Genomic DNA, 26,595 nt, shown 5'->3' with positions numbered 1-26,595 from the left:
TGGCCACTGCACTCCAGCCTGGGAGACACAGCGAGACTCTGTCTCAAAAAAAAAAGAAAAGTCTTTAAAATGTTCATACACCCTAACCTTGTAATTCCACTACAAGGAATCTACCCAGAGGAGGAAATCATCAGAAACAATTGCATACAAAGATGCTCACTTCAGTGTGGTTTATAAAAATAAAAAATTAGAAAAAATAAATGTCCAATAATAGACAAAAAGTTAAATTGTGGTTTATCCAAGCAGTCCTTTAAATTTTTCAAAGGAAAATGTACATGAAATAAGTTCAGGGGGGTGGTGAGAATTGGGCTCTCATTAGAAATAGAGGAAACATTGATAAAAGGCACAATTAGATAAGATATAACAAAAGCCTATATGCATCTAATAAGATAGCTTCAAAATTTATAATGCAAAAATTGACAACACTAAAAGGAGAAATGGACAGGTCCAACTTTAGGAGACTTGAATACACCTCTCCCAGTAATTTATAGATCAAGTCAACAATAACAACAACAAAAAAAGTCAGGAGACTGATTTGAGTAATAACTCCGTTTACTGCACTACCTCAGTCTCAGTGAATTGATTTTGTCTGTGCACTTATCAGGCAATTGCAATAATTTGTTAGAATGACTCACAAACCCAGGGAATACTTATTATTCCTGATTTATTACAAAGGAAAATTTAAAGGATACCAATAAACAGCCAGATGGAAGAGATGTGAGAAATAAAAATAAAATCCTAAGTACCTCCAACAACAATGATGACAAAAAATCAGTAAGAAAAAAAGAGGGTGGGCATGGTGGCTCATGCCTGTAATCCCAGCACTTTGGGAGGCTGAGATGGGTGGATCACCTGAGGTCAAGAGTTCGAGACCAGCCTGGCCAAAATGGAGAAACCCCATCTCTACTAAAAATACAAAAATTAGCTGGAGGTGATAGCAGGCACCTGTAATCCCAGCTACTCAGGAGGATGAGGCAAGAGAATCGCTTGAACCCTGGAGGCGGAGGTTGCAGTTAGCTGAGATTGCGCTACTGTACTCCAGCCTGGGCAACAGAGTGAGACTCAGTCTCAAAAAATAAAATTTAAAAAAGATTTGAACAACAGAATTTAGAAGTTTAATATGAGGCCGGGCGCGGTGGCTCAAGCCTGTAATCCCAGCACTTTGGGAGGCCGAGACGGGCGGATCACGAGTTCAGGAGATCGAGACCATCCTGGCTAACACGGTGAAACCCCGTCTCTACTAAAATACAAAAAAAATTAGCCGGGCGAGGTGGCGGGCGCCTGTACTCCCAGCTACTCGGGAGGCTGAGGCAGGAGAATGGCGTGAACCCGGGAGGCGGGGCTTGCAGTGAGCTGAGATCCGGCCACTGCACTCCAGCCTGGGCAACAGAGCTAGACTCCGTCTCAAAAAAAAAAAAAAAAAAAAAAAAGAAGTTTAATATGAGGGCCCTGCATAGTACACTGCACCCTACAGCTGGAGAATACATGTTCTTTTCAAACACATCTGGGATGTCTGGGCACAGTGGCTCAGACCTGTAATCCCAGCACTTTGTGAGGCTGAGGCGGGCAGATTGAGCCCAGGAGTTCCATACCAGCCTGAGCAACATAGGGAGACCTCCATCTCTACAAAAAATTAAAATATGAACCAGGTGTGGTGGTGTGAGCCTGTAGTCCTAGCTACGAAGGAGGCTGGGCTAAGGTGGGAGGATCACTTGAGCCTGGGAGGTCGAGGCTACAGAGAGCCAAGATCACACCACTGCACTCCAGACTGGGCGACTGAGCAAGACCCTGTCTCTAAAACAACAAAAACACATATAGGAGATTTACAAAACTTAACTACACACACACACACACACACACACACAAACACACACACACATAAACGCAAACCAACTATTTCAGTATATGGGGCTAAATTCTAAGGGGAAGTACAGGGAGTTCTGGGAGTCCGAGGCTCTTTGATCAGAGGCTCAGGGAAGATCTCCCAGAGAGGGTTATGACTGGGCTGAGTTTGTGAAGAAAAGTTATCCGGGTAAAGGAGGTGGGGCTGGAGGCTGAGCGATCTCAGGCAGGGCGGACAGCAGCCTGAGGACCCCTAGGCAAACAGAAGTGAGTTTAGGGAACTGCAGATCCCTTCCCAGAATTCACCTCTTGCTTCCAGGCGGAGGCCCTGACATGCATCTGCAGGGGCCCCACTAAAAGCTATCGGTCAGTTTCCATCTCTAACAGGAGATGGAGGTCTTCAGTGACCACCCCGCCGGGGCATGTCCCCCAGGAAGGAACATGAGCTGGGCCCGAAAAGGAGCTGCTCAGAGCTCCAGTGTCAGGCAGGCTTGGGGAGCTCCCTGCAGGTGGGCAGGACGCAGGACTCCTGAGGCCCCACCACCTCCTAAGGAAGCCCCTTCCCCATCCTCCGCTACTCCTAAAAAGCCTGGAGGGCCTCCCTGCGGACTGGCTCAAGCAACAGGGATTCCCAGCCCTGGCCCCGCCCACACTTACATAGTTTCTCTGGGGCTCAGGCCATCTGTTAACACAGCTATCACTGGCTTCCTGCTCACCATGGCAAGGTGTCACACACGTGAGCTCAGGTCTAGGAAAGAACTCTAGAGGGGTTTGCAACACTACCTGTCCAAAGTCCCTGAGTAAGTGAAATGCAGTGTTTAGCCCAAACCATCATTTTAGCTAAGTGCCTTCCTGTGTCCTCCCCAAGAACCACTCTCAGTGTATCCTCTCACCTGGTATGGGGTCTCATTTTACCCTCTTTTCGAACCTCCTTCCTGACTACTGAGCAGACAGGGAGATGTGAGAGCCAGGGAGACTTGGGCAAGCCACACAGTCCCATTAGCTCAGCAGCTGTGGAGAGAGAAGCCGTAAAGGAGTCCTGTCTGGAAATCAGAAACCTGAACAGACTGGCTGTGTGGCCAGGAGCAAGTCACTTCCCCTCTCTGCTCCTCAGTTTCTTCCTTTTAAAATAACGGGAAATCATCTCTAAGCTTATTTCTAGCTGAAGATTCTGGGATCTTATTTAAAGAATTGGGTCTATTTCAAAAGTCAACTTAGTTTATTTTGAGGTGGGGGACAGGGTCTCCCTATGTTGCCCTGGTTGGTCTCAAACTCCTGGGCTCGAGGGGTCCTCTGCCTCAGCCAGCTTCGGGGAATTCTTAATTGGAGGATATTGTCCCTTTTGTTGCTTTTCTGGGGCTGTTGCAAGGTGGAAAGAAACAGAGGTGGGCATCCCTGTGCCGCTGCTGAGCCATGACTAGGAATTTGACTTCGCAAAGGAGCTGTGTGCAGTGGCTCACACCTGTAGTCCCAGCACTTTGGGAGGCTGAGGCAGGAGGATAGCTTGAGCCCAGGAGTTCAAGACCAGCCTGGGCAATGTGGCAAGACCCTGTATCTACTAAAAATAAAAAAAAATATCTGGGTTTGGTGGCACGTGCCTGTAGTCCCAGCTCCTAGGGAGGCTGAGGTGGGAGGATTGCCTGAGCCCGGGAGGCAGAGGCTGCGGTGAGCCAAAATTGCACTGCTGTACTCCAGCCTGGTGACAGAGGGAGACCCTGTCTCAAAAAACAACCAACCAACCAACCCGAAACACCCAAATGATGATGCAGTGAGTATCTCAGTGCTCGAATGACAGCATATCTGTAGGTTACAGTTGATGGGAATTCTTTTTTTTTTTTTTTTTTTTTGAGACGGAGTCTTGCTGTGTCACCCAGGCTGGAGTGCAATGGCCAGATCTCGGCTCACTGCAAGTTCCGCCTCCCGGGTTCATGCCATTCTCCTGCCTCAGCCTCCCGAGTAGCTGGGACTACAGGCACCCGCCACCTCGCCCGGCTAGTTTTTTTTTGTATTTTTTATTAGAGACGGGGTTTCACCGTGTTAGCCAGGATGGTCTCGATCTCCTGACCTCGTGATCCGCCCGTCTCGGCCTCCCAAAGTGCTGGGATTACAGGCTTGAGCCACCACGCCCGGCCTGATGGGAATTCTTTAAAATAAAGTTTCATATCTTATTTTAGGGTAAGTAATCTCCCAAATAGCTGAGACTACAGGAGTGTACCACCCAGCCTGGCTAATTGTTTAAAATTTTTTAGAGAGATAGTGTCTTACTATGTTGCCCAGACTGGTCACAAACTCCTGGGCTCAAGCAATCCTCCTGCCTTAGCCTCCCAAAGTGCTGGAATTATAGGCACAAGCCACCATACCCGGCCATCATCTGCGATAGCCCCAAACTGGAAATCACTGTCATTTCCATTACGACAAGGCAAAAGAAATGAATTATGGTCTGCCAAAAAGAGACTGGGGTATCTGTACTGACATGGGCTGATCTTCAAGATATGTGAAGTGTGTACTGTATTCCCCCATTTGTGTGTGCTGTTGGGGAAGGTGTACATGTATGTATACGATAGGTAATTTCTGGAAGGATGCACAGGAAACTGATAACAGTGGTTTCCTCTGGGGAGAAAACAGGAGGCTGAGGGGCAGGGAATGAGCAGAAAGACACAACTTTTCACTTCCAGGCCTTTAGCACCATTTGAATTTTTGTTTTTCCATCTCCATATATTAACTTGAAAATTTTTCTTCGAGTAATAAAGCGATTATAGCAATTGACTTTAAATGTAAAAACCACTTTGCATTCTGAGATAAACTCTATTTGGTCATAATGCATATTGCTGGATTAAGTAGCTAATAGTTCAGTGATTTTGCATCTATGTTCATGATGTATTTAGGTAGTCACGTTCTTTTCTTGAAATGTCTTTGGCCAGTTTTGGTATTGTAGCAATACCGTCCTCATAAAAAGAGGTGGGAGGCAAGTGTTCCCTTTTTCTTTAATTTTCTGAAAGTTTGCATAGAATTGGAGCTTCTTCTTTCTTAAATGTTTGATAGAACTCACAAATAAAGCAATCTGGACCCAAAGTTTTCTTTGGAGATTTTTTTTTTTTCTTTTTTTGAGATGGGGTCTCACGTTGTTACCCAGGCTGAACTCAAACTCGTTGTTACCCAGGCTGAACTCAAACTCCTGGGCTCAAGTGATCCTCCTGTCTTAGCCTCTCAAGTAGCTGGGCCTGTAGAAAGATTTTTTTTTCTTTTAATAACACATTTCTTTGATATAGGGCTACTCAGGTTTTCTGTTTTATCTTGTGTACATTTTAGTAAGTTCTATTTCTCAAGGAATGTGTTGATTTCATCTATTGGTTTAAAGTTGTTCATAATATTTCCTTATTGTCCTTTTTTGTTTTGTTTTTTTTTGAGACCGAGTTTTGCTCTTGTTGCCCAGGCTGCAGTGCAATGGCACGATCTCAGCTCACCACAACCTCCGCCTCCCAGGTGCAAGCGATTCTCCTGCCTCAGCCTCCCGAGTAGCTAGGATTATAGGCATGTGCCACCACATACAGCTAATTTTTGTATTTGCAGTAGAGACGGGGTTTCTCCATGTTGGTCAGGCTGGTCTTGAACTCCCAATCTCAGGTGATCCGCCTGCCTAAGCCTCCCAAAGTGCTGGGATTACAGGCATGAACCACAGCACCTGGCCCTTATTATCCTTTTAATGTCTGTAAGACCTATGATAATATCTCCTATTTTGTTACTGATAGGGATGATTTGTGTTTTATCTTTTTTTCTTACAGTTTTGCTAGGGGTTTATTAATCTCCTCAAAGAATCAACTGTGGCTTTGTTAAATGTTTTTGTTCACCTGTTTTCAATGTCTAATTTTGCTTCTATCTTTGGTATTTCCTTTCTCCTTACTTGTTTTTCCTCTAGCTACTTTCTTTCAAATATGTAGATATTTAAAGCTATTAATATATTATTTAGGAAGCAATTACAACCTACTAATTTAGCCTTTTACTATTTTATTTCTCTGGGTTACTCAATCTTGAAATATATTTCTAATTCTCTTTTTAGAGAAAACCTTATTTATTTATTTATTTTTTTAAGGCTACATTGGCAAGAATTTAGAGAAAACTTTCTAGGAGAATCAGAAAATACTACCCATGGTGGGTGGAAGGGAGTATACATAAAAATCTAGAGAATGATTGTAAGGATAGAAAAATCCTAATATTCCTGTTCTTTTTCATTCTATTCTAAGCTGTATTTATTCTAAAGATACTTGAATTTTAGGAATCCTCAGTTCCTTTTTGAATACTATGTTGTAATTACCAGTGACTCATTCATCTATACTCAAGTTTTTGGATATAAGTGAAGGTTAACTATTACTCCAGTTAATTTAATGCTTTATACCATACCAACCACATCACTAATACACTGTCAAGATGCAATCTTCCTTTGTTACTAATTACATTAACTTGATAAGTCACTTTTCTTTAGGTATTGCTTATATTACCTTTTAATATTTCTCTTTGATGAACTAGTTTTCCCATCTTTTTAATAATTCATTTTAATTTCTGATTTTTAAATACTGAAAAGGGTTATAACAAAGGTTATTTTCTTTATACTTAGTCTGGATAGTACAAAAAAAATTCCATAATAAAATTCTTTTTTTTTTTAAAGGAATGATTGTGCTATAAAATGGAGCAATTTTCTTTTTCCTTTTTCTCACTCTGTTGCCCAGGCTGGAATGTAGTGGCACAATCTTGGCTCACTGCAACCTCTGCCTCCCGGGTTCAAGCGATTCCCCTGCCTCAGCCTCCCGAGTAACTGGGATTACAGGCGCCCGTAATCCCAGTTAATTTTTATATTTTTATATTTTTATATTTTTAGGAGAGTATTTGTAATTCATGTATTTTCACCATATTGGCCAGGCTGCTCTCGAACTTCTGACCTCAGTTGATCCACCCGCCTTAGCCTCCCAAAGTGCTGGGATTACAGGTGTGAGCCACCATGCCCAGCGAAACAATTTTCAAAAGGAACCCCATCAAGATATTCCTAAATATACACATAACCAAATGTATGTTTGTATATTTTAGAGAAAATAACATAATTTTTGTTCTTATTTTAATTGTAGCAACAGAGTCTAGCTATGTTGCCCAGGCTGTTCTTGAACTCCTTAAGTTGGCCTTAAGTTGCCTCAGCCTCCCAAAGTGCTGGGGCTACAGGCATGAGCCACTGCACCCAGTCTAGCGTTTTCTTAAATCTTTTTATTTTTTTATTTTATTTTATTTTTTTTTAGGTTTAATGTTTTATTTGGGAAGAAGAATTGCAATTCAGTGTGTACATGAAGAACAAAGGGAAGATGAAAGATCTTTTTTAAAGGAGAAATATTTGTGTTCCTCTTTCAGAAAGTTAATGGGTCCCAGGATCTAGGTTCTAGGGAGCTGGCAGGTTGCATTGATGAGCCACTGTGGTAGGCACCGTGAGTCCCAGCGTTACAGCAACTTAACTCAGAAGCTATAGGTAAAGCTGGTTTCAGGGTACGGTGAGCAGTTCCAGCCATCAGGCTGGTGGAAGTGAGGTTTTCTAGCCTGAGTGGTTTCCCCTCCTGGCTCCTGGCCTCTGAGTTGGGCGTGACAAGAATGACCCAATTCTTAGCATCAGTTTTTACAAGAGATGTTTCTCAAATTTAACTTTCACACTTATGTATATTTCTAGTACCCATTTACATTCAGTTCAATGATAAGATTCAGGTATGATGGGGAGATGGGAGGAGCCAGGCTAGGGGCCCCAGGATGGGAGGGAGGAGACTGCGGGGTGGATGGAGGTTGCTCTGGAGGCAGAAAGCAGCCTCTCACAGGCAGGGTCAGGAAAGTGGGGAGGAGGCAGTGAGGTGGGGGCCACTGAGGAGCGGTACTCAGGGCAGAAGCAGCTCAGAAGGCCCAGGCAGGAGTGAATCTGGTCCAGGACAGAGGGAAGGCATCAGGAGGCCGAGCAGGAGCCAAGAGGAGCAAGGGGATCGGCTGTGAGGCTACCCTCCAGCTTGGTAACAGGAGATGGGTAGTTTTCACACAGTCCCTTGCGAGGCCAACGTGGCTTATCTCTCTTGTACACAGTATTCTCAACAGTGTTCAAATTCCTTAGAAGACATGATCTGCACACGTGCCCCTTTGTCCTGCAGTCTGTGAAGCCCATGCTGGAATCCCGGGTCACAGTCGTGGTAGAGGCGGGCAGTGAAGATGCTCAGCCTTGCTTTGTTGTGCTCGGCCAGGAACTCGGCCGCTTTCGCCACATGGTCCGGGCCGGGGCTCCAGGGTATGAACCAGGCGATCTGGTAGCACTTGTAATACGAGGCAGCGCGTTGCAGGTCGGGACGGGAAGCACATTTGTGCTCCATGAGACCGGCTGCTTTTGCCCTTTCTCACTGCAGTTTTTTTTTTTTTTTGAGACAGGATCTCACTATGTCGCCTGGGCTAGTTTGAGATAGGATCTTGCTATGTTGCCTGGGCTGGAGTGCAGTGGTGTGATTATGACTCACTGTACCCTCAAGCTCCCAGGTTCAAGTGATCCCCCCACCTAAGCCTTCTGAGTAGCTGGATAGGGATTATTACATAGGTGTGCACCATCACACTCGGCTAATTTTTGTATTTTTTGTCGAGATGGGTTTTTGCCATGTTGCCCAGGCTGGTCTTGAACTGGTCTCAAGCAGTCGAACCACCTCAGCCTTTCAAAGTGCTGGGATTACAGGCATGAGCTACGGAACTTAAATCACTTTTGAAACATAGTTAATAATGGCCTTCTCAAATGAACTCTGCTCTGCTAGTAGAAAAAAGTTTAACATTTTACATTGGGTCCAAAGCTAGTTTGGGAAAAGGCTTTTGATCTTTAAATGCCAAGGGGAAAGGTATTTTATCTGTCAAGAGATGATACAATTCAGTGGAATAAAATGTGTATCCACACAGATGACTTGCTTCTACCAATTTTATCTTTTAGAAAACCCTGCCATGGCCGGGTACAGTGGCTCCTGCCTGTAATCTCAGCACTTTGGGAGCCAAGGGGGTAGGATCGCTTGAGCCCAGGAGTTTGAGACCAGCCTGAGCAACACGGTGAGACTTCATCTTTACAAGACTAAAATAAAAAAATTAACCAGGCATGGTGGTGTACATATGTAGTCCCAACTACTTGGGAGGCTAAGGTGGGAGGATCACTTGAGCCCCCAGAGGTTGAGGCTGGAGTGAGCCATAATTGTGCCACCATACTCCAGCCTGGGAGACAGAGTGAGACCCTGTCTCAAAACAAAAACAGGCCAGGTAAGGGTGGCTCACACCTGTAATCTCAGCACTTTTGAGAGGCTGAAGCGGGAGGATTCCTTGAGCTCAGGAGTTCAGACCAGCCTGGACAACATAGTGAGACCCTGTCTCTATTTCTTTTTTTAAGTAAAACAAACAAATAAAAAAAAACAAACAAACTCATGAACCTTTTGTGTTCATAAGCATGATGATTAGGTGTTCACACCCACATGTGAGATGTGCCTCCCTCAAACCTTGTTACAACTTCAACCATTACCCATCTGACATTAAAAAAAAAAAAAAGTAGAATTTTAAAAATCATGTCTCATTTCAGCATCTTATATTTTTAAAAACCAGTATTTTGGTAGATGACAAATTTATACCATTAATGACTTTATTTTTTTTCTTTCCTCAACTTTTGTTTTAGGTTCAGGGGATACCTGTGTAGGTTTGCTACATGGGTAAATTATGTGTTGCTGGGGATTCGTGTACAAATGATTTTATCACTCAGGGAGCGAGCATAGTACCCCACAGCTAGTTTTTCGACCCTCGCCTTCCTCCCACCCTACCCCCTAAAGTAAGCCCTGGTGTCTACTGTTCCCATCTTTGCGTTCATGTGTACTCAGTGTTTAGCTCTCACTGATAAGTGAGAACATGTGGCATTAATCACTTTAAAACGTAATATGACAGATATCATTTTCTTACAGAGCATCAGATATTAATATGTATGGATCCCCTTGTTAAATTAACAAAAATCATCTGAAAATCAGCACAATATTTCATTTATTTATTGTATAAGTTTGGCAAACAGCACAAAAATCCAGCAACATTTAAAACATATAAAAAAGTCAAATGCTAAATAGGACTGGGGATTTTTTTTTTATGTCATTAGAAATAACGAGTACACATTTTAAGATTTTGCAAAGCTAGCAAAATGAAGATGCTTGTCTTCTGAACATATACCACAAACATACATCTAAAAAAACAATATAATTTATCTTTACAAAAATTACAGCCAAGCAATAGAAAAGAATGTTAATGATGAAGATAGCAACACATATGTTTAGTACATATATCTTACACATTGAAATGCTACATCTTGTACCCTGAAATGCCATGTGTAGAGAGCCAAGCAGAGTAAATTTAGGCTCATTACTGAGGTTAAGAATTATTTGAGAAGAATTTAATTCTTATATGTAACATATTCAGTTAAAACTTTCTATATAGCAATAGCTAAAGGGTGACAATGTATTCCACTATAGATCTGAGAAGTTGAGTCTTCTTTGTTGGCAGTATAAAATTTCTGATCAGTATCAAAATTCTGGTAAAACACAAATTGAAGGCATTTTCTAGTGTATGCAAATGTTACGAGGGGCATCAATGAATGTAGGAGAAAATCTTAGATTTTTCACATCAAGTTTCTGCTGAGCTTTGTCAAACCAAATAGCTCAACTATAAGGCAAGAGAAAATACTTCCCTATAACAGATTAGTGGACCTTACCAAATAAATACAGGAATTCAATCTTAGGGAAAAATCCCCTACATTAATAGATCTGAAACAGTTGGCCTTGAAACAAACATCTAGAAATTAACAAACATCTTGACATTCAGTCATTGGTTCCGAAGCCTGACAATCTGTTGGTATATATTATTAAATTAACTTTTTGGAATCAGCACCAGTCCCCAAAACCTCAAATTATAATATTTCATCTTCATTAAAATACATCTTTTTTGTGCTACATTAACATGACTACAATTAAGTTAAAGAAAGCTGAATTCATTCAACTTATCGTATATGTTTATGTACACTAGGTAGCGACTTAAATTTCTTTTATTTACTTGTGCTTCTGTTTTGGGGCACTTTGATTGAAGAGAAATTCAATTCACAGGATTACATCTTGCTAAAGCATTCCTTAGCATTGGTCCAAACTTGAATTCCCTAAAAATAAAAATAAAAACTTTAAAAGGTGAGTTTGGAAGGAATCTGAAAACCTAAGTACTTGGCTTAGTGGTACACTAAGTTTTGCTTTTTGGAGTAATTAAGAAGTCGAGCAAATATGACACTATTTTGGGAAGTGGCTAATGTAAGCACATGTCTAATGCTTCTGAAAAGAGAAAGAGAATCTCTAATATGAGCTTATCTTCAAAATGGAGAAAGAACTCCTACAACTTGTTGGAAAACTGAGTTAATTCATTTCGTATCACATACTCAAGTGATTTCTATTTGTAAATCACACAAGTTTTCAGTCGTTTCTTTTGTTTTTTTTTTCCTTTTTCTTTTTTTTTTTTGGAGATAGGGTCTCACTCTGTTACCCAGGCTGGTGTATAACCATGGCTCATTGCAGCCTCGACCTCCAGGGCTCAAGGCATCCTCCCACCTCAGCCTGCCAAGTAGTTGGGACCTCAGGTGCACGCCACCACACCTGGTTTATTTTTTGTATTTTTTTGTTGTTGTTGTTGTAGAAATGGAATCTCACTATGTTACCCAGGCTGGTCTGGAAGTTCTGGGCTCAAGCAATCTGCCTGCCTCTGCCTTCCAAAGTGCTGGCATCGCAGGTGTAAGCCACAGTGCTTGGCCTGGTTTTTTCAATGTAATATTTGAAACAAAAAACTTTATTAGTCTAACAAATATAAATTGAGTTATTAAATTATTACTCTAATAACTAAAGTTTTGATAAAACCTATGTACTAAATTACTGAATCCCTCTTAGTACCTGAAGTTACTTAGCACAAAGTTATAGATGGCCTAATATGCATAAGCAAAACTACATGTTTATAGAGATGTAACAGTAAAACTTAAGGGTTTTTTCCTTTCTTCTTTCGAGACGGAGTCTCGCTCTGTCGCCCAGGCTGGAGTGCAGTGGCGTCATCTCGGCTCACTGCAAGTTCCTCCTCCCAGGTTCATGCCATTCTCCTGCCTCAGCCTCCCGAGTAGCTGGGACTACAGGCGCCCACCACCACACCCGGCTAATTTTTTGTATTTTTAGTAGAGACGGGGTTTCACCATGTGTTAGGCAGGATGGTCTCAATCTCCTGACCTTGTGATCCTCCCGCCTTGGCCTATCAAAGTGCTGGGATTACAGGCGTGAGCCACTGTGCCCGGTAAGGGTTTTTTTTTTTTTTCAATAAGTAAGATACACATTCTCCAATAATTGCTAATTTATGAAAAAGGAACTTTTTAATACTTAATCATTAAAGTGTGTCATTTATTAAGGATATTTATTTATTTATTTATTTTTTGAGACAGAGTCTTGGTCTATCGCCCAGGCTGGAGTGCAGTGGTACGATCTCAGCTCACTGCAAACTCCACCTCCCGGGTTCACGCCATTCTCCTGCCTCAGCCTCCTGAGTAGCTGGGACTACAGGCATCTGCCACCGTGCCCGGCTAATTTTTTGTATTTTTAGTAGAGACGGGGTTTCACCATGTTAGCCAGGATGGTCTTGATCTCCTGACCTCGTGATCTGCCCACCTCAGCCTCCCAAAGTGCTGGGATTACAGGCGTGAGCCACCGCGCTGGGCTATTTATTAAGGTTTTAAACAATTTTCTTTTTCTTCTCTTTTCTTTTTGAAAGAAGGTCTCAGGCCGGGTGCAGTGGCTCACCCCTGTAATCCCAGCACTTTGGGAGGCGGAGGCGGGCAGATCACGAGGTCAGGAGTTCGAGACCAGCCTGGCCAATGTGGTGAAATCTTGTCTACTAAAGATACAAAAAAATTAGCCTGGCATAGTGGGACGCACCTGTAATCCCAGCTACTCGGGAGGTTGAGGCAGGAGAATCGCTTGAACCCGGGAGGCGGAGGTTGTAGTGAGCCGAGATCACGCCATTGTACTCCAGCCTGTGTGACAGGGCGAGACTCTGTCTCCAAAAAAAAAAAAAAAAGAAAGAAAGAAGGTCTCACTATGTTGCCCAGCCTAGTCTTGAACTCTTGGGATCAAGTGGTCCTCCTGCTTCAACCTCCCAAATAGCTAGGATCACATATAAAAATCTTTATCACTTAGGCAAGAAAATAAAATGATGAAATTGCATAGTACCACTCTTGGGAAACAAGGTGAACATACACTTTTATTAAACTTTTTGTTTTACTAGTTATCTAAGGATTTGTGAATAAACCTACAAAATATCCAACAGTATGTCCAAATACAGCTATAGTAGAATCTTTTATATTCAGAGATTAAATTTCTAGTACCCTCAACCACTGCAGCCTAAACAAAGTGGAGGGGGAAAGTCCTTTGATACATTATATAAAGGTCTTGCATTTTACTTTGGAAAGAAGTGAATGAGAGGTCACAAGGAGCTTATTAATTAGTCTTTTACAGAAAAACAGAAACACTAAAAACCTTTGTTATCTGGTCTTTCAGATTTCTTGAGGTTAAAAAGTTAGATTGGAAAAAGGACTGTACGGCTGGGGGTGGTGGTTCATGCCTACAATCTCAGCAATTTGGGAGGCCAGGGCGGGAGGACTGCTTGAGCCCAGGAGTTCAAGATCAGCCTGGGTAACACAGTTAGACCCCACTTCAAAAAAAAAGAAAAGAAAAAAAAGAGAAAGACAAAGGACCGTAAATATCTAGCACCTAGCTGCAGGCAAGAAGAGGTGACAGAACGAAGGCAAAAAAAGATAGAGACGCTACAAAGTACAACACACTCAATGCTTTAGCACCTGCAAACTCACCAGTCACGATCTTAACTTAAGTGACTCCAAAGATCCACAGTACACAGTAACTTATAATTCACTGAGGCATAAATATGAATTTGTCCAAACCAAATGGAGCCGACTTAACCAGTGAGTGGGTATGGTGTTTGTGCCTCAAAATATCTTTGTTCTCTCAGTGATGGCCCTTAGCCAAAAAATAAAAATTTGGGGACAAATTAAAGCTTAAGAATTGTATATATATTTATATGAGTGTGATTTTGCCCTTTAAGAAGGTCTTCATAAATGTGAGAATTCATCTTCCCATGTAATTTGCTGAGATAATGCATGTAAAAGTGCTTGATAAATTATAACAGGTGATAGAAATCAAAGCACTGGTACTGGCAGTCACATTGGCAGATCTTAGGTTATAAAAAAGAAGTTAAGGAATGTTTCCTATTTTGTTCTTTCTAAAACCAACGTTTTAGAAAGACTTCCATCACTGTCAAACATTTATTTTAACTAGAATAAGCTACAATGTTTATATCTTTCACTATGGATATCAGCAACATGAACGATTTACTTTACGAGGAAGCATATCATAACCACATCTTCACAAAATAATGTTCAAGCTATTTTCCAATCAAGGCATGTATCTGGAATGGTATTTTACTGTCTGGTCGAAGAGTACCATATGATCGAAATAATCTTGGTATATATTCTCAAATACAAGTTATAAACGGGGGATACAAATTTGGATTTTAGATGAGTGGAGACTCAGTAATGGGCATACTGGTTGTAACACTTCTTTCAAAATTAAGTAGAGGCTGGATGTGGCAGCTCACACCTGTAATCTCAGCACTTTGGGAGGCCAAGGTAGGAGGACTGTATGAGACCAGGAATTCGAGATCAGACTGGGCAACATAGTGAGACCCCCCCATCTCTATTTTTTAAATATTTAAAATTTTAAAATCAAAAAACCAAAACGAAATAAAACAGAAATCCTACACAATTAAAATAGAGAAACTGGTAAACATTCTACAGGAGAATAAAAATGAAAACTTTTTTGGTCCAAGTAAGGTAATTTAAAGAAATGTATAAGTACTTCTGAATATACATACATCTTCATTGAAACCAAAACCTACCTTTTTGCACATACTGATCTGCATGACTGCATAGCTTATAAGGGCCTCCTTTAAGTCTCGGTTCTTTTGTTCTTTGAAGCGTTCAATATCAGCCCATGCATTTTTCACAAATTCTCTGAAATAAAAGGTGTAGCCATTATTATTCTTATTTAAGTTAAATAAACTGTGTATTATACATTTATAAATATTATAAATTTAACCAGTTCTCATTGGAGTTGGTTTTTAATTGCTTATGTAGAAGGAAAAGCTATTGCTTAAGATAGCTTTTTCGGCCGGGGCGCGGTGGCTCACGCCTGTAATCCCAGCACTTTGGGAGGCCGAGGCGGGCGGATCACAAGGTCAGGAGATCGAGACCATCCTGGCTAACACTGTGAAACCCCGTCTCTACTAAAAATGCAAAAAATTAGCCGGGCGAGGCGGCGGGCGCCTGTAGTCCCAGCTACTTGGGAGGCTGAGGCAGGAGAATGGCATGAACCCGGGAGGCGGAGCTTGCAGTGAGCCGAGATCGCGCCACTGCACTCCAACCTGGGCGACTAAGCGAGACTCTGTCTCAAAAAAAAAAAAAAAAAAAAAAAAAAAAAAAAAAAAAAAAAAGATAGCTTTTTCTTTTCCTAAAAATTATAATTAGGGAAAAAGCAAACAAATAGCCATATATGCTTGTATCTTTTCATCTACTTTTTCTTTTTTTTTGAGACAGAGTCTCAGTCTGTTGCCCAGGCTGGAGTGTAGTGGCGTGATCTTGGCTCACTGCAGCCTCTGCATTCCGTGTTTGAGCAATTCTCTTGCCTCAGCCTCCTGAGTAGCTGGGATTACAGGCACGCGCCACTAAGCCCAACTAGTTTTTGTATTTTTAGTAGAGACAGGGTTTCACCACGTTGGCCAGGCTGGTCTCAAACACCTGACTTCAGGTGATCTGCCCACCTCAGCCTCCCACAGTGTTGGGATTACAGGCGTGAACCACTGCACCTGGCCTAATAATCTACGTTTTTGCCACAAGGATTCTACCTTCAAATTATTCCTATAAAATACACATAGATGACACTTGAGCCAGCTCACAAGCCTAACAGGTGTCAGTCACAATGAAGTAAGTGCCTTCCAGGGGTCACTGGAAAATATACACTCTTTTGACATGATGGATTATGAATCACATTTAGCATGGTTTTTTTTTTTTTTTTGAGACCACGTCTCGCTCTGTAGCCCAGGCTGGAGTACAGAGGCGTGATCTCGGCTCACCGCAACCTCTGCATCCAGGGTTCAAGTGATTCTCCTGCCTCAGCCTGCAGAGTAGCTGGGAATACAGGCACACACCACTGCACAGTAGCTGGGATTACAGGTGCATGCCACTGCACCTGGTTAATTTTTTGTATTTTTAGTAGAGACAAGGTTTCACCATGTTGGCCAGGCTAGTCTTGAACTCCCGACCTCAGGTAATCCGCCCGCCTAGGCCTCCCAAAGTGCTAGGTTTACAGGTGTGAGCCACTGTGGCCAGCCGCATGTACCTGTTTTAAATGACAACCAAAGTTTAAAAAATTTTTTAGCCAGGCATGGTAGCCAGCAGTCCCAGCTATTTGGGAGGCTGAGGTGGGAGGATCACTTGAGCCCTGGACTTTGAGGTGGCAGCGAGCAACAAAGGCACCACTGTACTTGGCCTGGGCGGCAGGGTGAGACTCTGTCTCAAAAAATAAAAAAAATAAAAATCCCAAGAGGCATTTGTCTTTTTTTTTTTTTTTTTTTTTGAGACGGAGTCTTGCTCTGTCGCCCAGGCTGGAGTGCAGTGGCGCAATCTCGGCTCACTGCAAGCTCCGCCTCCCGGGTTCACGCCATTCTCCTGCCGCAGCCTCCCGAGTAGCTGGGACTACAGGCATCTGCCACCGTGCCTGGCTAATTTTTTGTATTTTTAGTAGAGACGGGGTTTCACCATGTTAGCCAGGATGGTCTCGATCTCCTGACCTCGTGATCCACCCACCTCGGCCTCCCAAAGTGCTGGGATTACAGGCGTGAGCCACTGCGCCCAGCCTGTCTTTTTAAATTCTATTACTTTGCCATATTTGGTGCCAGTAGTTCCAAAAATGAAGAAAACCACCTCAAAACCCATAACACACTCTTGGTCTGCCTTGGTCTATTCTCTGACTGTCAGATGAAAACAAAAATAAGGAAAATGCGTCAAACAGTGATAATGGGTCTTTGAGAACTGAATTTCTAGAAATCCTTACGTAACAATTACATGCTAAGTCCTATGCAAGGCACTGGGACATGAATGTGAAAAAGATACAATCACTGACTTTGAGGGGCTTAAATTTAGCCAGGCATAGTCACACAGAACAATCAATCATCTAATACAAAACCGCCATACCATACTGGCATGAATTAAATGCCATGATGGCCTGAGAAGGCTTCACGATAAAGTAACCCTTCAGCTGGGTACTGAAGGAGGGGCAGGGGGAGAAGAAACGGCAGAGGGAAAGTACAAAGGGTAGAAATCAGGAAAAGTGCAGGAAACTAATATTATGAAGCTGGAACTCTTTTATTTCTCTTTCCCCCACATTGAAACAACTGTTTCTATAACATGATTTTTTATAATTCAGCTTTCTTTTATTTTTATTTATTTATTTATTTTTGTAGAGACAGGGTCTTCCTATGTTGCCCAGGCTGATCTCAAACTCCTACGCTCAAGCAATCCTCCCACCGCAGCCTCCTGAAGTGTCGGGATTATGGGCGTGAGCCACCACACCCAGCCGGATAACTCAAATTTCTTACGAATGCATTTTAAAGGAACAGGCTGTATTCAGGGATGCCAATGAAGCTGGGAATTGTTACAAATAAAAATAATTTGCCATATAGTCTACAAGCCTAGCTTACTTAAACATCGCAGTATCTTTACCTGCCTTCCAGATTTTTAGACTTCAGCTGTTGTTCTCCTTCATTTATTTGTTCTTCTAGCACCTTTATTCTGGCTTCTCTCTGCTCTGGAGTTTCTTGACCAAAAAGCTTGGTAGTCATTCCCTTCAAAGAGAATGTTCTCACAGTCTACAAGGAAATAGAAACAGATGAATGGATAAACAATATGCAGCATACACATACGATGGAACATTATTCAGCCTTTAAAAGGAATCAAATTCTGATATATGCTACAGCATGGATAAACCTGTAGGACATTATGCTAAGTGAAATAAGACACATACGAAAAGACAAATACTGTATGATTCCACTTACATGAGACACCAGTGTTTACACTGTATTAGGCATTAACAATCTAGAGATAATTTAAAGCAGGGGGTCCCCAACCCCAGAGCCACGGAGTGATACCAGTCCATGGCCTGTTCGGAACCAGGCTGCATAGCAGGAGGCTAGCGACCACGTGAACTCTGCCTCCTGTCAGATTAGCAGCAGAGGCATTAGACTCTCAATAGGTTTGAGAACTGCGCATGTGAGGGATCCAGGTTGTGTGTTCCTTGTGAAAATCTAATGCCTGATGATCCTGAAACCATCCCCAGCATCCCCCACCCTGGTCCATGGAAAAACTATCTTCCACAAAACAGGTCCCTAGTGCCAAAAAGGTTGGTGACTGCTGATTTAAAGTATACAGAAGGATATGCACAGGTTATATGCAAATACTACACCATTTTATATAAGGGACTTAAGCATCTGAGGATTTTGGTATCCAAGGGATCCTTAAACCAATCTCACTGAAGATACTGAGGGATGACTGCAATACTGAACTATACAATCAAAAATGGACAAGATGGTACATTTTATGTTACGTATATTTCAATACACACACACAAAAGAAAGAGAAAACACTTGCCATATTTCCCCTAGGTCAGACAAAACCACCATAAGCTTCACAACCAGGGGACTCTTATATGATTTTTTATTTATTTTTACAGAGTCATAGCCAAGAATCCTAATAGAATTTCTAACACTGAAATAATATGGAGTAGTTAAAAAGGGCAAACTTCTAACTGAATTTTTTTTTTTTTGAAATGGGGTCTTGCTCTGTTGCCCAGGCCGGAATGTAGTGGCACAATCATGGCTCACTGCAGCCTCAACCTCCTGGGCTCAAGTGATGCTCCTACCTCTGCCTCTCAAGTGGCTGGGACCACAGGTGCATGCCACCACACCTGGCAAATTTTTACATTTTTGCTAGAGACAGGGTCTAGCTATATTAATCCACACTGGTTTCAAATTCTTGGGCTCAAGCAATTGTGGGTTTATGCCTCTGCCGCTAAAAGTGTTGGCATTACCGTTGTAAGCTACCGTACCCAGCTTGAATTTCATAATCAAATGGAAAACTTCCACGTGAAATATTAGACAAGTTATTTCTTACTCTGTATGAATGTTCATATTTTTAAAAATTACTTTGTTATAAAAAAGTAGATAAATTCACTAGGCAACTATGGAAATAAACCAAACTAAAGAAGCATATTTAAAATCTGCACAACTCACGCTCAAACTTGGGCATCTATTAATAAAACAGGATACCTAAATCCCAGCATTGGAAGGCAGCCTCAAGCTTCACTGCTTTAACATTTCCTCACTTTCTGGAGTTTACTGAAGAAAACACTTTTCCCTTGACATGCAGGAATAGGGAACCAAGCTCCCTGAAAATGGCCTGGGAACTTCTCCCACTGAATTTTAAAAATAAACCAAGGGCCTAGTTTATACATGTGTCCCGGTCACAAGTCTTTCCCCACATATATTATGACTTTTCATAGATGTAACCAGTAGGTAATATATGTGAAAAGCACTTTTAAAACTACAGTGCTTGGCCAGGTGCGGTGGCTCACGCCTGCAGCACTTTGGGAGGCCGAGGCGGATGGATCACGAGGTCAGGAGACTGAGACTATCCTGGCTAACACGGTGAAACCCCGTCTCTACTAAAAACACACAAAAAAATTAGTCAGGTGTGGCGGCGGGCACCTGTAGTCCCAGCTACTCGGGAGGCTGAGGCAGGAGAATGGCGTGAACCCAGGAGGTGGAGCTTGCAGTGAGCTGCACTCTAGCCTGGGTGACAGAATGAGACTTCATCTAAGGAAAAAAAAAAAAAAACAAAACTACAGTGCTTATTAACTAAGGAGAGACACTGCTGCCGGTTTACTACTTTCAGAATGTGTTGCTCACCATGATGGCTAATTTATTGCAAGGAAATAACCGGAGAGTAGAAAGCTTATTATAAAAATGATCCAAGACTAATGCAACCAGATATAGAATTTTCCTCACAAGTACTCACTGTAAGCATTAAAGAATAAAATACATCAAAAGCTCCCTGTTAGGCAAGATGCACTGGTTCTAAGTGGGTAAGGCTTTTCAAAGTCAACTCAAATTTCTACAAAGTACCTTGCAAAGTTAAACCTGATAAAGGTCATTGCATGTTTTTTCACTTGGACTTAGAAACCAGATGACTGACTAGGCATGGTGGCTTACCTTTGTAATCCTAGCACTTTGGGAGGCTGAGGTGGGAGGATCACTTGAGTCCAGGAGTTTGAGACCACCCTGGTCAACACGATGAGACTATAAACAAAATCAGCCAGGCTGGGGGGGCGGCGGCACATGCCTGTGGTCCCAGCTCCTCAAGAGGCTGAGGCAGGAGGATCGCTTGACCCCAGGAGTTTGAGGCTTCCATGAGCCCTGATCACACCACTGCACTCCAGCCTGGGCGACAGAGCCAGACCTTGTCTCAAAAAATAAAAATAAATAAAAACAATTTTTTTTGAGATGGAGTCTCACTCTGTCACCCAGGCTAGAGTGCAATAGTCTGACCTCGGCTAGCTGCAACCTTCACCTCTCCGGTTCAAGCAATTCTTCTGCCTCAGCTTTCCGAGTAGCTGGGACTACAGGTGTAAGCAACCACACCTGGCTAATTTTTGTATTTTTAGTAGAGATCGGGTTTCGCCATGTTGGCCAGGCTAGTCTCGAACTCCTGACCCCAGGTGATCCATCAGCCTTGGCTTCCCAAAGTGCTGGGATTACAGGTGTGAGCCACAGTGCTCAGCCCAATAAACTTTTTTTTTTAAATTTTATTTATGTATTTATTTTTTGAGACAGAGTTTTGCTCTGTTGCCCAGGCTGGAGTACAGTGGCACGATCTCAGCTCACTGAAAGCTCCGCCTCCCAGGTGCACGCCATTCTCCTGCCTCAGCCTCCTGAGTAGCTGGGACTACAGGTGCCCGCCACCACTTCCAGCTAATTTTTTGTATTTTTAGTAGAGATGGGGTTTCACCATGTTAGCCAGGATGGTCTTGATCTCCTAACCTCATGATCCACCCGCCTCGCCCTCCCAAAGTGCTGGGATTACAGGCGTGAGCCACCATGCCCGGCTAACTTTTTTTTTTTAAAGAAACCAGATGATACTGATTACAGCAGAGAAATGTTGGCAAAATTTCTTATAATTCTATACAGTACATGGTTTTAAATGGCTTACATCTTTTTGTATCAAGATAATAACAAAATAATTATAAAGTTACTCACAAATTATTCCCCTGTAAAAGGTGCAGCCGTCCTGAGTATTGCAACTGAAGCTGATTCCACAGGAGTGAGTTACTCACTTAGAGTGAGTGCTTGTGAGGAACATTCCATGTTGCTACAATATCATCAGAGGCCAAAAGAAAAATACTCACCCCAGTTGCCAGTTCCTCACACTGCTGCTTCTTGGACGCTAAGTCCTGAGCAGCCATCTCCAAGTCATACTGCATAAGTTCATGTTTCCTGCACACAGCCCTACAGATGAAAAAATGTGCTGCCATTTAACTTTTTCTTTAACATGTCAAACATATTTTTCAAGGGTAGAGGAGAACCATTCACAATGTCTCACTAGGGCAGAACGTGTGTGCCCAGAATTTTCAAGTTTAAAATGCAGTAGCCCAACATTAAAAGTGGAATCTAGCAAAATCTAACCATAAAAACTTCGTATATTCTTTTTTTTTTGGAGACAGAGTTTTGCTCTTGTTGCCCAGGCTGGAGTGCAATGGCGTGATCTTGGCTCACTGCAACCTCCGCCTCCGGGGTTCAAATGATTTTCCTGCCTCAGCTTCTCGAGTAGCTGGGATTACAGGCATGCACCACCATGCCCAGCTAATTTTGTATTTTTAGTAGAGACGGGGTTTCTCCATGTTGGTCAGGCTGGTCTTAAACTCCTGACCTCATGTGACCCGCCCACTTCGGCCTCCCGAAGTGCTGGGATTACAGGCATGAGCCACTGCACCCCGCCAAAAACGTCATATATTCTTAACACAAAAAAAGTTGTTTTATAGATACTTGGAACATTTCTTTCAATAAACATGCCATTATCACATACATAAAACATTTTTTAATATAATGTAAGAACTAATGCTGTAATCTCACATAGCACTGAGTATTCTTAGAAAAAATAATACCTCAAAGTTTTCTTCTTTGTGATTTAGAAAATGTCTATTAGCTTTTTTTTTTTTTTTTGGAGACAAGGTCTCACTCTGTCACCCAGACTGGAGTGCAGTGGTGCAATCTTGGCTCACAGCAACCTCTGCCTCCTGGGTTTAGGCAATCCTCCCACCTCAGCCTCCTAAGTAGCTAGGACTAAGGCATGTGCCACCACGCCCAGCTAATTTGTGCTTTGTAGAGATGGGGTCTCGCCCATGTTGCCCAGGCTGGTCTCAAACTCATGGGCTCAAGCAATCCATCCACCTCAGTTTCCCAAAGTGCTAGGATTATATGTGCGAGCCATGTCGCCCGGCCTAGAAATGTTTATAGTTTTTATGATCATAAAAGTAATCTATGTTCACTGTAAAAAGATTCTAATACAGCAATGCACAAAATAAAAAAAAGAGGCTGGGCGTGGTGGCTCACGCCAGTAATCCCAGCACTTTGGGAGGCTGAGGTGGGCAGATCACCTGAGGTCAGGAGTTCGAGACCAGCCTGACCAATGTGATAAAACCCCATCTCTACTAAAAATACAAAAATTAGCCGGGGGTGGTGGCGCATGCCTATAATTCCAGCTACTTGGGAGGCTGAAGCAGGAGAATCACTTGTACCCAGGAGGCAGAGGTTGCAGTTAGCAGAGATTGTGCCACTGCACTCCAGTCTGGGCAACAGAGTGAGACGCCGTCTCAAAAAAATAAAAAATACAAAATACAAAAAGAAAGTTCAAGAACACTCTTTCCTCCAATCCCACTATCCAGATATAATCTGTGTTACCAGATAGTACATAACCTTCCAGAATTTAGCTAGGCATTGACAAATACCATATCCACACACCCCAAATGGTTCCTACCTCTTTTCTCACATGGCTATATATCCTGGCCATCTTTCCATGTCAATATACCTTAATCCTTTTTATAATTTTTAAGAGCTGCAGAGAATTCCACTGTACTCAGAAATTTTCTCTTTTTTTTTTTCTTTTTGAGATGCAGTCTCGCTCTGTTGTCCAGGCTAGAGTGTAATGATGTGATCTCGGCTCACTGCAACCTCCACCTCCCCCGTTCAAGCCTTAGCCTCTTCAGTAGCTGGGATTACAGGCACCCACCACTATGCCTGGCTAACTTTTTTGTAATTTTAGTAGAGATGGTGTTTCACCATGTTGGCTAGGCTGGTCTCGAACTCCTGGCCTCAGGTAATCTATCTGCCTCGGCCTCCCAAAGTGCTGGGATTCAGGCAGGAGCCACCTCACCCGGCCAACTTTCTTTTGCTTGGTGACTTGAAAATACATTGGTGAGACTTCCTACTACTCAAAGCCCTAGGAGGAAAACAAGCTAACAATGTGCAGATGATTTCACACCAGTCACCATACAGGTAAGGGAATAGTGATCTTTTGTTTTTCTAACAGAATTCTTATACTGCTTTTAAAAGTGACAGGACAGCGGTGGCTCACGCCTGTAATCCCAGCACTTTGAGAGGCCGAGGCGGGCAGATTACCTGAGGTCAGGAGTTTGAGACCAGCCTGGCCAACATGGTGAAACCCTGTCTCTACTAAAAATACAAAAATTAGCCGAGTGTGTTGGCGGGCGCCTGTAATCCCAGATACTTGGGAGGCTGAGGTAGGAGAATCGCTTGAACCTGGGAGACAGAGGCTGCAGTGAGCCGAGATCACGCCACTGCCCTCCAGCCTGGGTGACACAGCCAAACTCTACTCTGTCTCAAAAAAAAAAAAAAAAAAAAAAAAAAAAAGTGACAGGGTAACTGTCCAAAAGCCACCTATTCTGGGAAAATAATTCCTTTTTCTAAATTGATCAGAAAAAAATACATTAACTTTTTCCTAGTCACGTAGGACTACCTAAAAGAGAATTCCCTTTGGCTCTGTAAAAGATACCACAAGAACAGATAAGAAAGTCCTTGTTACATAAGGACGTTATACAAGCTACTGATAAGACACACGGAATAAAAACAGCAATATACAACCTAGTAACAGATACTGTTACACACACTCTGTATTTTGCTTCCAAGCTTCGAACTGGAAAAAGTGGAAACAACAACATACAGACACACTTGATGCCTAAGGCTGGTAGGTTTTATCAAAATGATGCTTCGAGGGCAGGCCTCGTCTTACATGTTTATGCCTAGCACTCTGCAACACAGAGAAATACAATGAGACTTCACTCATTATGTCAGGGAATGCATTCATTTAAAAAACACTTTACTATCTGTACATTACAGTGGCATATGAGGAGAGTGGCGAACAACCCCATGGCTGCACCTGGAACTTTTATTAAACTTACCGCAATGCTTCTGCATAAAAAAGATACTCTTTTAACTGATCTGCATAATGTTCTTCATCTTCCAAAATATCATCAATAGAAGATGCATACCTGTTTAAAAAAAAATGGCAAAAATAAAGAGTTATTTTCATTGGAACGCAAAGTATTAGGGTTCTAAAGAAGTGCAATTAGGCTGGGCACAGTGGCTCACAACTGTAATCCCAGCACTTTGGGAGGCCAAGATGGGCACATCACTTGAGGTCAGGAGTTCGAGACCAGCCTGGCCAACGTGGTGAAACCCTGTCTCTACTAAAAATACAAAAATTAGCCAGAAATGGGGGCAGGCACCTGTAATCCCAGCTACTTGGGAGGCTGAGGCAGGAGAATCTCTTGAACCCGGGAGAAGGAGGTTGCAGTGAGCCAAGATCACACCACTGCACTCCAACCTGGGTAACACAGCAAGACTCCATCTCAAAAACAAACAAACAGACAAACAAACAAACAAAAAACAGCAATTCTAGGTGTGGCCCACAGACAATTTGCTACCCATCAGTGATGTTGTAAGTACAGACAGTGAGAATTAGCATTCAGAATCACTGGTAGCAATGTGTAATTACCATGATGATTTTATTGAATTTTACCAAAATGTTTTGGTCAGCAATGACTTAGAAATAAAAACCAAACAAAAAATGGTCCTTTTCATAGGCAGCTTAAGAAGCTTGTAAGACTGTAATATCTTTTGTTCAAAGACATAAATAAAAGGGCTACAAAATCTGCAGAAAGAATAAGAGTTGGTATTATTGGTATACTGGTATACATATGTTCTTGGTTGCAACTATTTATTTATAATGATGCCAAGAAGCTACAAAGAAAAAGTAGAGTAAATAAAGATTACAGAAAATTTTATACTAATTCTTAATAGCATCCTCTGCTTTGATTGGGAGACTCCCTCAATGTCATACCAGTTTCATTCCCACACGAGTCTTCATTTGTACAGAATATGATGGCTCCCACATTGCTTCTCCAAACCACACAAGCACATGTCTCAACAACTCTAGGAAATTTTCCCAGATTGCTTTAGTCTTTAGTCATCATTCTACTTCCGTTCCCTTATCAACAATGTAGAACTTAAATTTTATCAAAGTCATATCTCATGTGTTGGTTTTTTAAAAAGTTATTCTTTTATTTGAATTATGTATTTGTTGAACATCTACAATGTGCCAATTGATAGGTTGAGTGTGACAAATCTAGTGACAAAAGAAAACTCGGTACTAACGCCAGGGTAGATGGAAAAGCTGTAGTCGGAGATTGTACACTAAAGCCTAGGAGTTTAAGACCAGCCTAGGCAACATGGCAAGACCCTGTCTCTACAAAAAATACAAAAATTAGCCGAACGTGGTAGTGCATGCCTGTAGTCCCAGGTACTTGGGAGGCTAATATGGGAGGTCTGCCTGAGCCCAGGAGGTCCGAGGCTGCAGTGAGCTGTGAATGTGCCATTGTACTCAAGCTGGGGTGACAGAGTGAGAATCTGTCTCAAAACAAAACAAACAAACAAAAAAAAGAGAATAAATCATAGCTGATACAAGGTATTATAATTTAATATAAAATTGTATGAAATACATGGCAAGTTGCAGTTTATTAGATACATTTAATTACAAACACCATTCTACTGTTCCTTTTAGATTGACATTAGATAAGGAATTACCAGATCTAGATAATGCAGGACAAGTGAGCCCCAAAATTGGAAGTTAGCCCAGGAGGGTTATTGGCTTTGCCCAGGAAAGAATTCAAGGGTGAGCTGGTGGTGTCAGGTGGAAACCTTTTATTGAAGAGCACTGCTCCTTGAGGAGCAGGACTAACTCACAGGCAGTGCACCTCGAGTCCGCCTCGTGTGTTGGTTTTATTTCTCTGATAGCACTGTAAATTCCATAAGGACAGGGGCTATATGCATGCACTACTTCTGTGTGATACAACAGGTATCCTTCTTTCAAATTAATTCTGGTTCCTTCACACGGACATATTTTATATCTCTAGGCCTGCCTCA

General features: G+C 42.3%; 1 protein-coding gene and 1 non-coding gene across 2 annotated transcripts in view; one reads left to right on the top strand and one right to left on the bottom strand.

Moving 5' to 3' along the window:
* The first annotated feature begins 9,299 nt into the window (after window positions 1-9,299).
* On the top strand, window positions 9,300-9,401 carry LOC126949549 (small nucleolar RNA U13). The gene has a single exon (XR_007723826.1). It is a non-coding gene; the product is annotated as a small nucleolar RNA U13 (small nucleolar RNA).
* Window positions 9,402-9,880: 479 nt separating this feature from the next.
* The window catches only part of SNX4 (sorting nexin 4), a 77,601-nt gene continuing 60,886 nt past the window's right edge, over window positions 9,881-26,595 (bottom strand). The window contains exons 10-14 of the mRNA XM_050781728.1: window positions 24,573-24,662; window positions 21,504-21,603; window positions 17,768-17,913; window positions 14,887-15,001; window positions 9,881-11,053 (exon numbers count right to left, since the gene is read on the bottom strand). Of these exons, the coding sequence (XP_050637685.1) occupies window positions 11,006-11,053; window positions 14,887-15,001; window positions 17,768-17,913; window positions 21,504-21,603; window positions 24,573-24,662 (499 nt within the window). The 3' untranslated portion in view covers window positions 9,881-11,005. The remainder of the gene's footprint in view (window positions 11,054-14,886; window positions 15,002-17,767; window positions 17,914-21,503; window positions 21,604-24,572; window positions 24,663-26,595) is intronic.

Source organism: Macaca thibetana, chromosome 2 (genome assembly GCF_024542745.1).
Source record: "Macaca thibetana thibetana isolate TM-01 chromosome 2, ASM2454274v1, whole genome shotgun sequence".
NCBI classification, from domain to species: Eukaryota; Metazoa; Chordata; class Mammalia; order Primates; family Cercopithecidae; genus Macaca; species Macaca thibetana.
The sequence above is the reverse complement of the archived record's forward strand: the minus strand, read 5'-3'. Positions and strand labels throughout refer to the sequence as shown.